Genomic DNA, 14693 nt, shown 5'->3' on the forward strand with positions numbered 1-14693 from the left:
GTAGTCCCGAGATTCTTGTAAGATTAGCATATTTGTCAAGTTTGAGTTCATGTTCAAAGTTGGCAGCTGGAAAAGATGACAAATCAATTATATTTCTTAGGTTTTTCACTTAATAAATGTTTCTTGAGGACTGTAAAAGGTGATGGAGATATAATTAAAGTTCAGAAGAAGTGTTCAAAGATAATCAGGGAAAGCAGGAGAATGTCCCAGAGGAAAGACTGTGCTCAGGAAAGTATTTGAAGCTCCTATTCACAGTTGATAAAGCAGAAGGGCGGTTGCTTAGTGCTTTCAGTTTATGTGGCTGTTGAAATACACACACACACACGTATTTAAACGAGATCTTGAGATATTTTGCATGCTAAATATTTGAGATATTGAGATCTCATATGATTTTTATCCTTTCCCTGCATCTCATTTTCCACCAGCCACATTTCAGGGCTCCTGTCTGCACAAGGCTGGTGGCTAGTGGGGTTGATTGTCCTGTCTCACCTTTAAGAACCCAGCTCACTGTTTCTTGGGGAGCCTTACTCTGACTCCCCAGGCCTGTCAGTTGCCTTGCATCCTTAGCCATATTTATGGAGTGGTGTTCCTTTAGAGCATTTATCATCCTCGTAAGTTCATCTTTAATTGGTGAGATTGTTGTCTCTTTCACTGCATTAGGCATGAGTGCCTCCCACGGTATATCCAGTCTTTTCACACAACTGGGGCTTCGCAAATAGTGTTTGGAGTGAATTGTGCTAATTGCTAGTGTCAGGCTACTTGACCAGAGTCACATTTGATTTTCGAATCAGGTACTTAGTTCTTTCTAGTTCATTTTGCTGGGATGAGAGTGTATAAAAATATCACTAATTTCAGAAGCAGTTTTAACTCTAAATTATTTACTTGTCATGGTGTTTTTGTAGATAATAGTTCTGTAACCTGTAGGAAGCTTTTAAACTATAAGCATACTTTTAAGTTGATTTAACAGACTAAATGATAAAAGAGGTTTAATAATTCAAAATAATTTTACTTAAATTCCTTGCTCATGTTCATTTAGAAAATTTTAAGAGTGGTTTAAATTATTGTAAAATTAAGTTATTTAAAATGAATTTTTATAATAATAAGGGTTTTATAGGTTGAAATTACTAGTCTTTTTTTATATTCAAAGAGTGCTTACTGTAACTTTGAGATGATTAAACCATGTGATCCACAATATCTAGTTATTTAGAGGCCAAGAGATTGTTTTGGCTGTATTTTAGACAGTCCTAGGTTGTCCAATAGTCTTGAGTATGAGAGAGAAATTAAACGCTGTCCATTACATACGTAAGTTTATATTTACGTGAGTGTTATGCCGGAGATCTTCCTGAAGAGTTGGGTAAGAGTGCTTTGTGTAGTGTAGCTCATATTTGAACTGTGTCTTGAAGAGATGCTGGGCGTTTAAGAAGCAGAGAGGGAGGGGCCGTGCGGTCACAGAACAGCACAGACACAGATGCAGGGGACACCTTGTAATGTTTCCTCTAAATGACTGGAGGCCTGTAATTCCACCCATGGCTACAGCAGTGTCTCTGGGATGGGGGCAGAGCCAGGAACGGCCCCATGTGGCCTCTGAGAGGTGGGAACCTGCCCTGAGCAGCTGGGCACAGGGTGTTGGTGGGGGTGGCGGACACCCAGAAAGTGTGGGCACCGGGCAGTCATAGTAGAAGGAGCTGGGGTTAGGACCACCCGCCCCTGTGGGTGTCGAGAGGAGAGGGCAGGGTCTGTGCTGTTTCCCACCCCACTCCCCACCCTGGAACAGGAAGCTGAGAACTGGGCATCATTCTGGGAAACTCTTCTTTATATATCAGTGACCATGGGTGTCTGTATATTTAGTAAATTTAATGGAAACATATTGTGTAAAAAGTCTGTGCTGTGCTTGGTCACTCAGTCATGTCCAACTCTTTGCGACCCCATGGAATGCAGCCCACCAGGCTCCTCTGTCCTTGGGATTCTCCAGGCAGGAATATTGGAGTGGGTTGCCATGCTCTCCTCCAGGGGATCTTCCCAACCCAGGGATGGAAGCCAGGTCTCCTGCATTGCAGGCGGATTCTTTACCATCTGAGCCACCAGGGATTCCCTAATAATAAGTTTGTTAATTACCAAAGGGCAGGATACATTTTACAAAATAAAAATGATTTCAGAGACATTTTTTACTGCATACTGAGCCTTTTAATGCAAATTATTTTGTCCTCAGATGATAACCTGACTTTGCTGTGTGGTCATATTAATTTCAATCAACTTAAAATTGAGAGGGTATTTTTATGAATTAATTTCTTAAAATTACTGTACATGTTTTATTAGTGCATTGGGGTTTCAACTATGTATGTTAGAGACTGTTTCACTTTGTCAGTCACAAGAGTGTTGTTGTGATGGCTTTTCACTATACTCACCTTCTGAGCCTTAAGTAAGGTTTCAGTGTGGGGGAAAAATAGGTTGATGTTTTGGAAAAATGTACACTGTGTCATTGATAATAAAATAATATATTTGATCACTGTTAGATTTCATAAATATACATAACTCAAATTCAAATTCTATGATATTTTATCCTTATAATTAAATTTGGTAACTTCACTTTCAAAGAGTTGGATTATGTTAAATTTTTAGGTCTCATCTTTTGTTTAAATGAATTAAAATACTTTTTATTTCTCCATACAGGTTTGAGTTCTGTGAACCTGCATTTGTGGTTGGTAATTGCCTGCAGATAGCATCTGACAGTCATCAGTATGATCGAATCTACTGTGGAGCTGGGGTCCAGAAGGACCATGAGAACTACATGAAGATTCTGCTGAAAGTCGGGGGCATTCTGGTCATGCCCATAGAGGACCAGGTAGCGGCCACTGTCCTTCTGCTTGATAGCGCAGGAGACACCCTCAGTGTAGGATGGGGGCTGTTCCGTCAGTGAAAGGTGCACTGTGACTGTTAAGGAGGAAGTACTCTCCACACAGACATCTGTAGAGAAAGGCACTGAAATGGACTCATAGCTCTTAACCAGAACAGGTGTGGAAAAGGCCCCTTACCTAGGGAAAGAAGAGCCAAGCTGAGCTCTGCCCATGTGTGGTGTTGGCCACGCTGCCCCTCCACACACACCTCCCGACCCACCAGTGTCCTTGCTGTTGAATGTGGTGGCCTCTTCTAGCTGCAGGAGTGTGGTTGGAACTACTTAACTCCATTTCAGAAACCAGTAAATTTTTAGATCTTCTTTTAGTACTACATAGAGTCCTTTGAAACTATTTTTCACCTACTTGCCTGCTTTTGATTTGGAATTATTAGGTATGATAAACGTGTGAAATAATAATCTATTCAGAAAATGGGTGGATCTTTTACTTTAAAAATTTATGAATATACATTTCAAAAAATATCTTTTATGTTCATACTAACCTAAGTCTGAGATGTTTACAACACCCTGTGGTTGTAAGTGGAAGCTGGACTGTCCCAGACGACTGGGACCTAGTGTGGTCATCTGGGCGTCTCTGAGAGTTCTCTACTTTCACAGCATGTGAATTGCAGGTCGGAGGACTTCATCACACTGTGTTTGTCAGTTATTAAAAAGAGAGAATATAAAGCATTCATTAACATATGTCCTTGGAAAAACATTAACTTGAACACATCCAGAGTTGAGACTCCCAGATTAATCATCTTTTTCCTGTTTTCCTTTAAAGATATATTTTTAAAGATCTAAAATATAGTCTCCCATTGGTATTTTATTGAATATTTCTTATATACATTATGCTAATGTAAAATATAATAATGGGTTGACTTTTATAATATAAATTGACGATACTGATTTGTCCTGATCAAGCCATGTACTGCTGATGGGTGTTTGCTGAGTGGAAAAGCTCTAATCCCTTTGTGACTAATTACATTTATTCATGAAATAAGAAGTTGGGATTAGAGTCTGTATTTTATTACCTACCACCCTGGAAGATTGTGAAGTTGACTTATTGGTTCAGTAATCAAAATGTGTTTTTACTGATATAACACTTTAACTACACAACTGTGTGAGACGTGTGTTTTGGGATATGGCGGTACGTGTTAGAATAACACCCCTTGATGACATCAGACCCCCATGTTAATATAACCTGCAGAGCCATTTGTGTGCATGGAAAATGTGAAACCAGTCCTTGCAATTCCTCCTGTATTAGTTTATGGTAAATATTTAAATGAAGGTAATTGGGTGCATTCAAATACAAGTGACTATAGAGCAATCTCTGCTATTTTTCTGTTAAAACAAACTTGTGAGTGTAAGGTGGTCACACTTCCCTGACTGAGCCATTCTGGGTTTTTTTCGCCCTCTATATAGTTAACGCAAATTATGCGAACTGGACAGAATACTTGGGAAAGTAAAAACATCCTTGCTGTGTCATTTGCTCCACTTGTGCAGCCAAGTAAGAATGACAACGGCAAGCCAGACTCTGTGGGCCTCCGTAAGTAACCTTGTGGGAGATAAACAGAGCTGATGTGTGTCTGTTAGAACCTTCCTTGTAGTTGTGGCCTGAGAGCTTCAGTTCACAGTACAATTCTATAGCAGTCAGGACTAGTATTGTCTGGTCCACTGGATCTTCTCATGACTAGGAACCAGGAGGATGAAAGTACAGAAAACACTATTTTTGAATAATAAGGGCTGAGAATTGTCTGAAAGTTTTTGTATTATCAGAAGAACACTTAAATGAGGCTCGTGTGGAAGCTGTTTTAGGTCTTGGGAGTGTTAGAAGTGGCTGAAGCAGGTCTGAATCCTTTTCTACTCTGGGACCCTTGGGTTCTTCTGAACTTGGGCTGCTGTGACAGGTCATCGGTGTGTGGGGTCCCTGGAACAGCAAGCAGTGTTGACAGGAGAGGCAGATAGCGCAGGTGTCGAAAGAGCACCTGGAGTGTGGGGGAATTGGGAGCAGAGCCACCGAGAAGACGGAGGTGTTTCTTGGCATCTTTGTAACTTCTGAAGCTCTTTCCTGGGTGATTCTCCACCCCACCTCCTGCAGCGACCCCTCCATGTTTGCCTCCCCTGTCTGCCCCCTTGGTCTTGGCCAGTCATGGTGGGCTGACAGAAGGTCATGGTGGGCTGATGACACCCCCATTTCTGTCGCCAGCCCTGCCCCTGCCCCTCAGTCCCCTGACTACTCAGTTCTCTGTGCTCCACTTGCTGTGAGTTACCTGTCCTTCCTAAGAGGGTTTATGCACGCGCCTGGGATGTCTGTGCCCACGACCCCTTTGCCACCCCATCCGCTGGCCTTGGTGCTGGAGTGATCTGCACGGAGTCAATGCTCTTCCCCGAGTCTGTGTTTGATGGAAGTCAAAGTTTTTACATGTCTCTGTCTTCTGATGTTCACTGAGAAGTGAACAGTATGTAATGTTTCACTTTTTATGTTTTCCATGTGTTTTTAGCCCCCTGTGCTGTCAGGAACCTGCAGGACTTGGCTCGCATTTACATCCGGCGTACACTTAGGAATTTCATAAACGATGAGATGCAGGCCAAGGGGATTCCTCAGAGGGCTCCGCCCAAAAGGAAGAGAAAGCGGGTCAAGCAGAGGATTAACACTTACGTCTTTGTGGGCAACCAACTCATCCCCCAGCCTCTTGACAGTGAGGAGGACGAGAAGATGGAGGAAGACAAAGAGGAGGAAGAGAAGGAGCCGGGCGAAGCCTTGAAGCCGGAGGAGCCGCCCCAAAACCTGCTGCGGGAGAAGATCATGAAGCTGCCCCTGCCAGAGTCTTTAAAAGCCTACTTGACATACTTCAGGGAGAAGTAGCTTAGAGCAAGAAGAAAGGATGCCTACTGATAATTCCTTGCGTCTTGAAAATGTAGCATTTGTTAGGAGTTAAAAGAGAATTCTTTCTTTCATCTGAGTGAATTTATAGTGGAAAAAAGTATAACTTGTTTCTGTCTTAGTAATAAAAATGATGTATTCAGTGATTAAAAAGAACCCCTTTTATAAAATATATTTTTCTTTAAATCTTGGAAAAATTGCTGTTTTAACTCAGAGAAGCTTCAGGAGTGGAACTCAGCCGTAGTCAGGACTGGGTCTGCAGATCCCCGTTTGTTTCCTGACAGAACTAGTTAGTAGTGGTGAGGGCTTGACTTCACCTCCCTCAGGGAGACACAAGCATGAAGCGCATGTGATCGGATTTGAACTGCAGTCATGTGCAGTTCCTGCATGGGAACTCTGTCTAGCAAGGAAGGCAGATGCTTTGCAGACCCCCTACTTGCGTTGCAGTCCCCACTGCCAAGTTGCTGTAGACCTACTCCGGGCAATGTATGAGTGCAATAACAATGCAGATACTGAATAATTTAGCTTTAAAAACCCACGTTTCATGGAATTCAACAGCAGCGCTACTCTCGCTTTTGAATCTGTTGCCAAAAGACATGGGGAAAACGTCTGCTTCTCTCATCAAGATTTTAAGAGCACATCAAGTGAATATCAGAGCAAAACGTACATGCTTCATACAGCTCTTAGATTGTATGGACCCTTGACATTTTCAGTATTTAAACATGATGAGGCTGTGTTACTCCGAAGTTTTAGAAGGTAGTGGTATATTTAGGACTGTTTTCCCTGTCGTCCACTGTATAGAGTATTTGGTTCAGGAGAGGCATAGTTCTGTGTGACTGTTGATGGCTCGTGGGTGAGTCAGGCCGGAGCGGGCTGGCCACAGGTGCACTTTAGCAGAGGGAGCTTCTGGTTGATTGCAGGTTTGTCCTGGACAGGTAGGGCAGGACAGCCTGCCCTGGTCTGAAACTCACCTCTGTGGTGTCGGGAGCGTTCACAGAAATGACGTGTAGATGCCTTTTGCTTTGAAAATGCGGAATCATAGTTTAATCTTGGGACCTGCATTGGGCTCATTTAACTTCTTCCCATGTTTTTATTTTGTGGTTGTTTCTTGTGGTGAAATAACAGTGATTTTCATCTTTCACTTAACATCACATACTTTATTCATTATTTGAATGTCAGTGGTAAAACAGGTAGTAAATGCCATTCTTAGCTTACTAGGGCCTGAAGAGTCATTCCTTGCTTAGGAAAGTAAACAGTGTAGCCTATTTACTATTTAGTGTTCTGATGGATTATGTATATTTTTAGAAGGAAGAATTTGAGAGTGTCACTTACTGCCACCAGCATCACTGTTAAAACTGTTGATCAGACATGCTTGAGGAAATGCAGTCTCAGTGCAGTTGAAGGACTATGATGTTCTGCAGAGGTTCACACATGGACGGTTCCGAAAACACCTCAGTTCTGAAAACTCTACACATGTAAAAACAGGTGTTCGAAATATTCTGAGCATGAATTATCCCAGGATCCCTTTAGTAACGTCAAAGATGATTTCATGGAAGCTGTTGGTTTTATACCAGCGACTGAGCTGGGGGCTAGGAGGTTGAGGGTATAGTGTCTCCACAGGGTTTCTTAGATGACTACTAAGCTGTAGTTACTGTTATGTGCCCATCTCATTTCTATCAAGGAAAAACAATTGTTTCATACAGCTATCATATTAGAAATGGTCATTTTGAAACAAACGTGTTTTAGGAGATTAATCTTGAGTTCCTGATGCCCACATATTTTTATCTTGTACCCCACCCCAGCTTTGTTGTTTTTGAAGCAAGTGTCCATGTATGTAAAGATAACCGTTTCTTAAATGATTTTACTATTCATGAGGGAAGTTTTTGTTAAGGATCTATTTGAAGATTGACTTTTTCATATCAGCTTTCATTCTGTTGGCCTTGGCAAAATGTACAATAGATTTTCATAATCATTGCCTACTTTTGGTCATTGAAATGTATCTTTTGTGTTTTTAAATGCATTTGTTTTACAGTTGCGACTTTACTATTGAAGAAGTAGAAATAAAAAATGAAATTTTAAGTGAAAGCCCTTTATCTATTAATGGGAGTATATTAGAATGATTGAGGATATTTTGGGTGTTTATTTTTTAATGAATCATGTTATATTTGAGTGTGAATAATTATGCTTTATAGGTGGAGAGGTTGCAAATAAAGATGAAGTAATTGAAGGTGATGAGCAGTGCATTCATGGGGTTTTACAGCGGGATAAGCTTTATTTTGCAGAGAGGAAGTAGGCCTGAAGTGGGGAGCAAAACACTTCCCTAAGTGAGATTGCTGGATGGAGATGGCATGAAATAGTGTCCAGCATCTGATGAAGTCCAAAAACTGCCAGCCACACTGTAACTACCAGAAAGGTCATTTAAATCTGTACTGCTTGTTGGTTGGTATATCTTGGTTCTAGTATTAATAAAGATGTCATTAAAATAGCATTCATAGTTAAAATACAGAAAATGTAAGCATCGGTTTCTAGCTGTTTGAGAGGATAAAAGTGAAGCAAAAGCTGTTAAATTACAGGAAAACTTGGAAAATTATTTTAAATAAACACTTGCATATAATTAAGCATCACTGTCAGTGGCCTGCGTTTTCTTTTTTCCTTTTCAAGGTTAGAGAAGCTCAGTACCTGTGGATGTATGCTGAATTACAGCATAGAGGTGTCTGTGTCTGGACATCTCATTGCCTTTTGACTGCTGCCACTTCTGAAGGCTATGGGGTTCTTAGAAGTTAATTTTTATAAACTATTTGAGTAGAGATGAGGATATTTATGAGTGCATGTGAGGTCTTAAGAACTGATTGAATGTACATGTAAGGGCAGGCATCTGGCTTTCTGCTGTGGTTTTAAACACACTTGTATCTCTAAGCGATGTGAGTGCACCCTATGCATTCCTGTGCACTCACTTTTCACTGCACATTGTCTTTCTGAGCCTGGTCCCTGTTGTCTGCAGCAGTGCTAGGTCACAGCTTGGTTACCTGTTCATCCTACCACTGATGGACACGTGGTCCCCCAGACCACTCCGCATGCCTGTGGCTATGTGTGCCAGAGTCCTTAAGCACCCAGCCAAGAGCAGGAAGCACTGCCCAGAGGCCATGACGAGGTTCACCTTTCCCGGATGGTGCAGAATCGTGCAAACTTGTGTCCCTTCCAGCAGTGTTTAAATGTTCTAGCTATTCCGTATCCTCGCCTACATCTGACACTGAAGTGCTGTTGGGCTCTGTCACTTATTAGAGAGGTTTTGCATCTTTTCAAGTGCTTCTTGGTTTCAGGTTTCCCTTTGGTAAAATTCCCATTAAAATTTGGTAAAATCTGAATTCACCAAAATCCTTTTGCTAAAATTCCCATAAAAGAAATTAATAGATGCTTACTCCTTGAAAGAAAAGCCGTGACAAAGCTTATGACAAAAGTTAGACAGTGTATTTAAAAAGGAGACATTACTTTGCCAACAAAGGTCCATCTAGTCAAAGCTATGGTTTTTCCAGTAGTCATGTACAGATGTGAGAGTTGGACCATAAAGAAATCTGAGCACCAAAGAATTGATGCTTTTGAACTGTGGTGTTGGAGAAGACTCTTGAGAGTCACTTGGACTGCAAGGGGATACAACCAGTCAATCCAAAGGAAATCAGTCCTGAATATTCATTGGAAGGACTGATTCTGAAGCTGAAGTTCCAATACTTGGGCCACCTGATGTGAAGAACTGACTGATTAGAAAAGATTGAAGGCAGGAGGAAAAGGCGGTGAGATGGTTGGATGGCACCACTGACTCAATGGACATGAGTTTGAGTAAACTCCAGGAGTTGGTGATAGGGAAGCCTGGTGTGCTGCAGTCCGTGGGGTCACAAAGAGTTGGACATGACTGAGTAACAGAACTGAACTGAAAATTCCTATTCAGGTCTTTGGTAAATATTTTTTACTGATAGTTTCTTTTTAAAGATTTTTTATTTTCAACCTTCGTTGTATCCTTATGTCTTTTACGTGTGTTTCTCACTAACTTCACGGTCTCTGCCCTCAATCTTTCCCAGAATCAAAATCTTTTCCAATGAATCGGTTCTTCACATCAGGTGGCCAAAGTATTGGAGCTTCAGCATCAGTCCTTTCAGTAAATATTCAGGGTTGATTCCATGTCTAATTCCAGTATCTGAACTCTACGGTGGGCTTTTTCTCATGAAAGCTAACCTACTAGCTAGCTTTCATAAGCCCTGTTTCTCTTGTACTTTGTGAGCACTGCTGGTTCACTGACCTCTAAGTTCTGGATTTAAGGTTTTCACACCACTCAGGGAGAGTGGCATGAACATCCATGGCAAAATGAATTTGGGCATGTTACATCTTCAGGGAGACTTAACTCCCTTCTTCCTTTCGAATAGCAAATTTTGAAATAGGCAGTTTTCTTTGCCTTCTCTGGGAACTGGGGGTGGGTAGGTGGATTATTTTTAGTTCACCATTATTGAAATTGATAGGGATGGAGATTGTAGCCAAGACTCCCCATTTAATTTAGGAAAAGGCTTTTCTCTTCTTCCTGTGGCCCTACTGTCCCAAATCTGTAGTTAATGTGACTTGCTTAGTTGCTCAGTTGTGTCTGACTCTTGTGACCCTATGAACTGTAGCCCACCAGGCTCCTCTGTCCATGGGATTCTCCAGGCAAGAATACCAGAGTGGGTTGCCATTTCCTCCAGCGGATCTTCCTGACCCAGGGATCAAACCTGAATTTCTGGCATCACTTAGTTAAGTAAATTCTCCAGCTAAACAAGACTCCACCTTGCTGACTTTGCATTTTCACCACGCAGCTGTGTCATTCATAAGCTCCCTGGGTCCTGCAGTTCTTAGCCTTATATTCATGGAATGCAACAGTAGGGTTTTTTTTTTTCTCATTAGACATCAGCTTAGGCTTTTAAACTAGAAAGTTTTTAGTCTTTCCTTCCAGAAAAAAATGCCCTACGAATACAATGTAGTATTTATGATATTTTGAGCTGAAAACGGTAACAAACTTGCTCCTCTCGGCCAAGTTCTCCAAATTGCAAACATCAGCAAGAGCGTCGGAATGATAGTAATCGGCCTGAAAGGAAGAAGCCGGCTTTGTGGTTTATTGATAACAGACAATAAAAGACACATGAACGATGTCAAGCATAGTTCAAGGTTATTTTAAAATAAATCGTTCATGTTCATGGAGACGAGTTTTTTCTTCTTTTGTATTAAAAAAAAAAACAAAAAACCCACGTATTTAACAGTTCGAACGTTCTGCCAAAAGAGGGCAGTATTCACCTACAGTAGAATAGAAAGTGACTGAGAAGGCGAATGAATTTGTTTTCCCTCAAACTCAAGGTGGATAAAATTTGACAAAACGTTCTCCACTCACCATCTTTGTCTCCCACGCTGGTCATCTGGAATTGTTGCCTAAATTGACCAAGTTTTACTTTGTTTTTCTGTTTTATATTTTTTTAAAGTTCTACTTCGTGGATGAGAGTTGTTTGAAGATTTCAGTCTCTAAAGATAGAACCAAGAACTTCTCATACGTACCTGCTTACCGAGCGACCAGAAAGTGCACGCTGAACCGAGAGACGCATTCACTGCAGAAGCTGCTCCTTCCACGGGTGCCCGTGCGCGAAGCGGGCAAGTGCCGGGTCTGCAGGCGCGGGGCCCCCGGGGGCTCTCCGCGCACACGTGCTCCCGCGGGCGAGTCTGCTCCCGGGGCGAGGGCGGGGGCTCAGGGCGCACACCGGTCCTGTTACATATTCAGTAGTCAAGGAGAAGTCAGAAATCACTGGCCCAGTGTCAGGAGCGCAATATACAGAAAGAAAGGAAACCATCTTTTGAGAGCAGACCGGAGTAGGGGTCTGCCAGTTATCACCACACCTGCCCGTTAGGGTTTGAACTGTTATCGGATAAAAAGAAGAAAAGCTGTCCTGCGTGGACGACATAACTAGTCACCGTGAGCTCCGAAGTTCCGGTGCCGCGACCGCGGAGGGAGGACGCGCACCTGCCCCGCGGCTTTGGCGCGGATGGGTCCTCGCCCCGCGACCCTCGCACGCTCCAGACGAGCCCGCCCGGCCCTTTCCCCTCCACCCCCAGGGTTTCGGCCCAGATGGTGGTCAGAGCCGGCTTCTACCTTTACCCGGACCCCAGGCCTCCGCGCTTAGACTGGAAGAAAAGCACGAGCAGTGAAGCGCTGAAATGAACCGGTGCGCTCCTGGGTCCATCTCCTTTCCAACATCTTCCAGAAATTTCCACGGAGAATTGGCATCTTCATTCCTTTGGTAACTTTCCTGCACAGATTCCCAATTTAGTCCCTTTATCATCCCCACCCTCACCCCACCCCACTCCCTTCTTTCCTATTCTGAATTGAATGAACGGGGTCTGTTGCATTTGGAAATAACTCATGTAACCTCGAGCGGGGCTCGCGTCCACGCCGGGTACTGCTTTGGGCTGGGCCTCGCCCCGCACTCTCCAGTGGGCGATGCTCCCGGTTCCTCCAAACCATTCTACCCCCTGCATCGCCCGCCACCAGGCCAGGAGCACAGGGGCGGGGGCCTGTGGGCACCCAGTTCAGCACCCAGGGGCGGGGGCCTGTGGGCACCCAGTTCAGCTTCCAGGGGCCCCCGTGGTCTGGGAGAGGGGATGTGGGGAATCATGAAATGAGGGTTTTTGGCTCGGTGATGAAAGTTGACACTGGTGGTTGACTGTTACACATAAAACATATCTATTTCGCCCATATGTCTTCATCGTAATTTTTATTATTTTGTTAATTTTGTATGCTCCTGAATATGGAATTGTCTTGCTAGAAATACTCACAAGACAGATTCTTAAGCCCAGGGCCACTTCCCGCAAAGTGGATGCTCTTCCTGGCTTGTCAAGTCTCAGGACCGTAAATAGCAAATCTCTGCGTGTTTTTTAGAAAGTAAAAGAGCATACTTTTGGAAAAGAATACTTGCAGAAACTGAATCATAAATAAAATATAGCTTCTGGCAGGAATTGGGACGCCAAGAAGAAGACGTAAGGGCTATTTTAAGAACCATCCTGGTCTGTCCTTTGCAAGTGAAGGCCTGAGGGCTGCACACAGGAGGAGCTGAATTCAGCGACCTGGGTGTGAAGCGGGCTCTGCCTGGTCCGCCCTGAGATCCAGGGAGAGATGCTCAGTCCCACAGAGCCTGTTCCTTCCTCCGCAGCAACAACAATATCTGACTTGGAGAGTTGTGGGTCTGGAACAAATAAGGAGCAAGAAGTGCCTCGAGGGTGCCTGGTGCATGGGAACCACACAGTGGGTGAATTCTGTGCTTCTTGCAGATGTGTGTAGAGGAGGACGTGGGGGAGGACGGCGATGAGGACACGAGGGTGACGTGTCTGAGCCTCTCCAGGAGCAGAGGGTCAGGGTGAGGAGCAGAGGCTGCCAGGATGGTGGACACCGGCCCGAGGTGGTCACCTGAGAGAAGTCGTCCCCGGGCCTCCCTCCGATGGTGTGGCTCATGGCTACTGCGGAGAAGCGATTCAGGCCCAGGGCTGTGAGGGCTGTTCAGATCTGGAGTCTGTTTCTGGCCCGCATCCCTGTGCCTTCCTCGCTTCCTGTCACACCCAGAGGACACTGTCACCACCCTCCACCCCTGACTCCAGCTCACTTTATGCCGCCTATGTGCTTGGCACTGACCAAATTGTGGGTAAAAAGGGCACTTACTAGAAATCTGAGAACTGAAGGTGAGGCTGGGAGGTACCTTGACCCCCTGTTCTGCTGAGGGTGGGTGAGCTCTCACCTGGCACCAGGTGCTGTGGGAGCCCTGTGACTCTGGCTGCCAAGTTTACTGGGGATCATTGCTTCTGGAGCCCTTGCGGGGTGTCAGTGCCCTGGTGCTCACCTCATCCACTGTGCTTGATGACGATGAGGTTCCTACCACAGGGATGTGGAGGGGTGCTTGGAGGGTACTCTGTCCCCCTCATGGGTAAAAGGGGGGAATCGAGTCTTCCTGCCACGAGAGGGAGCAGTGATGACAGAGGTTCTAGGCGGTTGTGTCGTGTGTACACGTGGACAGGTGGCTAGGAGACTGCACTAGGAAAAGGGAAGTTCGTGCATCTTATTTACCTCGCTTTGCCTTGAACGTGAAAATGTCGAAGGTTTGAGTCACAACTCATGAGCCTGCTGTGAAGAATGTAGCCACTGACAGAGGCGAGGACAGCCTGGTGTGGTGGGCTGGCTGTGCCTGCCTCTGTCTGAAGGTGTCTGTGAATGCGGGACGTGGACTGGGGTCTCCTCTGAACTCAAGGGGGGAATTCGGGGTGGCAGGTGCGAGATGACTGGCAGGCACGAGCTGACTAAGAGGAGATGTGGTGGGGGTGGTGGGGTCTCTTGCTGGAGGTAGAATGGGAGGATCACACCTCGGGGTGGGGGGGTCACTCTACACCCACCTGGCAGATAGAAGAGGGGCTGTCCCTGCCATACTTTTGAACGACCATGAGTGAGTGGAGCAGTGTATTAAGTTGCTGTTGGTATTTTTCTTGATGGATTAATTTCATGATAAAGGTAATAAATATTAGAACCACTGATTTTCTACCTTTTGTCCATGTAGGTTTTTCTCTATTGAGGATACAAAATTTCTCTCCCTTTGTTCTGCTGAGGTTTGCAATCCTGTAAATTTGCACCAATGCTCTTTGTGGATGGAGAGTACTAATTAGTAAGCCAGCCACCTATGTAAATAATGACTGTATAAATACATATTCAACATAGTTTATGGGAGAACAAGCCCTATAAAAGCTATATTATTCTTTTGTATATATTTAATTTTGGAACAAAATGAATCACTGTGAAACCTTAAATTTCAGAAGCCCTTCCTTGGGTAAATTGTATGCAGAATACAATTTCACAATGACTGAAAAAGCTTGCGT

At 44.0% G+C, this 14693-nt stretch overlaps 1 protein-coding gene across 4 annotated transcripts in view; it reads left to right on the top strand.

Moving 5' to 3' along the window:
• Positions 1 to 8401, top strand: part of PCMTD1 (protein-L-isoaspartate (D-aspartate) O-methyltransferase domain containing 1) — a 49223-nt gene extending 40822 nt beyond the window's left edge. For all 4 annotated transcript variants that reach the window (XM_055432657.2, XM_055432655.2, XM_088844471.1 and 1 more), the window contains 3 exons: positions 2671 to 2842; positions 4316 to 4439; positions 5395 to 8401. In XM_055432657.2, the coding sequence (XP_055288632.2) occupies positions 2789 to 2842; positions 4316 to 4439; positions 5395 to 5759 (543 nt within the window). In that variant the 5' untranslated portion in view covers positions 2671 to 2788 and the 3' untranslated portion in view covers positions 5760 to 8401. The remainder of the gene's footprint in view (positions 1 to 2670; positions 2843 to 4315; positions 4440 to 5394) is intronic.
• The last annotated feature ends 6292 nt before the right edge of the window (positions 8402 to 14693 follow it).

Source organism: Moschus berezovskii, chromosome 16 (assembly GCF_049115385.1).
Source record: "Moschus berezovskii isolate FMDL1 chromosome 16, NW_MosBer_1.0, whole genome shotgun sequence".
In the NCBI taxonomy this organism is placed as follows: Eukaryota; Metazoa; Chordata; class Mammalia; order Artiodactyla; family Moschidae; genus Moschus; species Moschus berezovskii.